Source organism: Alosa alosa, chromosome 3 (assembly GCF_017589495.1).
Source record: "Alosa alosa isolate M-15738 ecotype Scorff River chromosome 3, AALO_Geno_1.1, whole genome shotgun sequence".
In the NCBI taxonomy this organism is placed as follows: domain Eukaryota; kingdom Metazoa; phylum Chordata; class Actinopteri; order Clupeiformes; family Clupeidae; genus Alosa; species Alosa alosa.
The window spans coordinates 28,579,873-28,582,372 of NC_063191.1; the positions used below are offsets into that span (position 1 = coordinate 28,579,873).

General features: G+C 45.9%; 1 protein-coding gene across 1 annotated transcript in view; it reads left to right on the plus strand.

The window, feature by feature from the left end:
• Positions 1-2,500, plus strand: part of myo3b (myosin IIIB) — a 174,050-nt gene that overhangs the window by 119,476 nt on the left and 52,074 nt on the right. The window contains 2 exon segments of the mRNA XM_048239976.1: positions 952-1,029; positions 1,233-1,438. Of these exon segments, the coding sequence (XP_048095933.1) occupies positions 952-1,029; positions 1,233-1,438 (284 nt within the window).

The window sequence follows — 2,500 nt, forward strand, 5'->3', positions numbered from 1 at the left end:
GCTTATATTGTGTCCTTGTTAATATGTTGTTGGAGGAAGACTGGTGCAGAGGTGGCACGACTCATTATGGGCTGTACCATAACCCAACGGTATCCCTAGCGACCTTCTACAAGGTGGAATTCCACTTGTCAGACAGCTGGCTTTGATTGTCTGTGGAATGACCTGGAGCGAGTGTTGTATAAAGGGACAGATGTATATCTGTCTTGAATGTATAGAATATAGATCCTAGTGTTTCCAGTTCCCTCCAGAATAAAGGTGTGGGTCTTGATGCCTGATGAAAGAAGGAATGCTCTTTTGCTTTGCTCTTTGAATTCATATTAATTTCTTAATGTGGGACGTGCAGTTGTTTGGCAGATTGCACATATGATTTCAATCAGGGTTTTGGATTTTTGCTTTTAATGAGAAATGAATGGGGAAAAAAAACATTTTGATATTTTTTTTGATCCAATTTATTATTTTATTATTATTATTATGAATAAATACATTTAGATCCAAATAAAAGTATCTGATTTCATTGAGATTAAAACCTCCAATTAAACTACATTTTCACAAATGGCTGGCAAGGCCTCTGACATGTGCATGTGTGTGTATATGTATAAGTAAGTACTGTAAGTATATATACTCTTTTGATCCTGTGAGGGAAATTTGGTCTCAATCCGTGAATTAGTGAGACACACTCAGCACACAGTGAACACACAGTGAGGTGAAGCACACACTAATCGGGCGCGGTGAGCTGCCTGCAACAACAGCAGCTTCGGGGGAGCAGTGAGGGGTTAGGTGCCTTGCTCAAGGGCACTTCAGCCGTGCCTACTGGTCGGGGTTCGAACCGGCAACCCTCCGGTAACAAGTCCAAAGCATTAACCTGTTTGCTGTGTGTGCGTGTGTGTGCATATGTGTGCATATGTGTGTGTGTGCGTGTGCGTGTGCGTGTGTGTGTGTGTGTGCTTGCAGGTGGATACCATGGAGGTGATGCGACATCCTGAGGAGACTACCAACATGAGGAGGCAGACTGTGGCCTCATACTTCCGTGTATGTGACACACACACACACTTTCCTGTTTTTGTCTTTGCCATGATTCATATTACAGACACACACACACACACACACACACACACACACACACACACACACACACACACACACACACACACACACACACACACACACACACACACACACACACACACACATATACACCCTAACTCCCCCTTGCTGTCATGTGTGCTCTGCAGTACTCTCTGATGGACCTGCTGTCCAAGATGGTGGTGGGGCAGCCCCACTTTGTGCGCTGCATCAAGCCCAACGATGACCGCCAGGCGCTGCGCTTCTGCACGGAGCGTGTCATGGTCCAGCTACGCTACACCGGCATCCTGGAGACCGTCAACATCCGTCGCCAGGGTTACTCCCATCGCATCCTCTTTGAGGAGTTTGTGAACAGGTAACCAAGGCTCTGAATGCTGCAGTAGGTGTCATTGTTTCTGCTTTTATTATGAGAGTGAGATGAGAGCGTAACAGTATGGCCCTTGAGGAAATCTATTAGGCTTGTAGTAAGCCCATACCCCATACACACACATGAGTTAACAACATGGTTTGACATGTTGAGACAGACCTGAACTTCCGACCCTTCCAGACTGCACCTGCTGTCATTGATATCAGCATATGTGTATGTGTGTGTGTGTGTGTGTGTGTGTGTGTGTGTGTGTGTGTGTGTGTGTGTGTTGCTGTGTTGACAGCATGACAGCATCCCAGTTGGAGAGAGCAGCAGCAGTGTGCTGAGGCTGGTGTCTCACCTCATACTTCACGTCACTCCTTAATGAGTCCAGGAGACGGAGCACACACACACACTGCAGGAGCGCTGCTAAGCTGCACATGGCACTACTAAAGCACACGCACTGCAGGAGCGCTGCTAAGCTGCACATGGCACTACTAAAGCACACGCACTGCAGGAGCGCTGCTAAGCTGCACATGGCACTAAAACCTAAAGGCTAAAGCTACGGCACTACTAAAACTGCAGGAGCGCTGCTAAGCTGCACATGGCACTACTAAAGCACACGCACTGCAGGAGCGCTGCTAAGCTGCACATGCCACTACTAAAGCACACGCACTGCAGGAGCGCTGCTAAGCTGCACATGGCACTACTAAAGCACATGCACATTTGCATCCTTACAAGGCTGTACATTCATCTGCTTGGCATGATTTTTAAACTCATGACGTGGAAACAAGACATTTTAAAACCCTTGGTTAATGGCCGTGAAGCTCCGCCAGATGTGGTGATTTATCAAAATGAACGAATGAATGAATTAATTGTCTTAAAACTGGAGTGGGACATGTCAAACACTGGCTTTGATAGCTGTTGGTTTTCACCAAGTTGCCCCACTCAACGGAATTGAGAAACGTTACTTCCGAAGTATTCCCAGAAAGAGCAAATTTACAAAACATTTACATTTTATTTGACATATGTGTACTATATGTACATTAATAGTTATATTCTGCTGTTGGC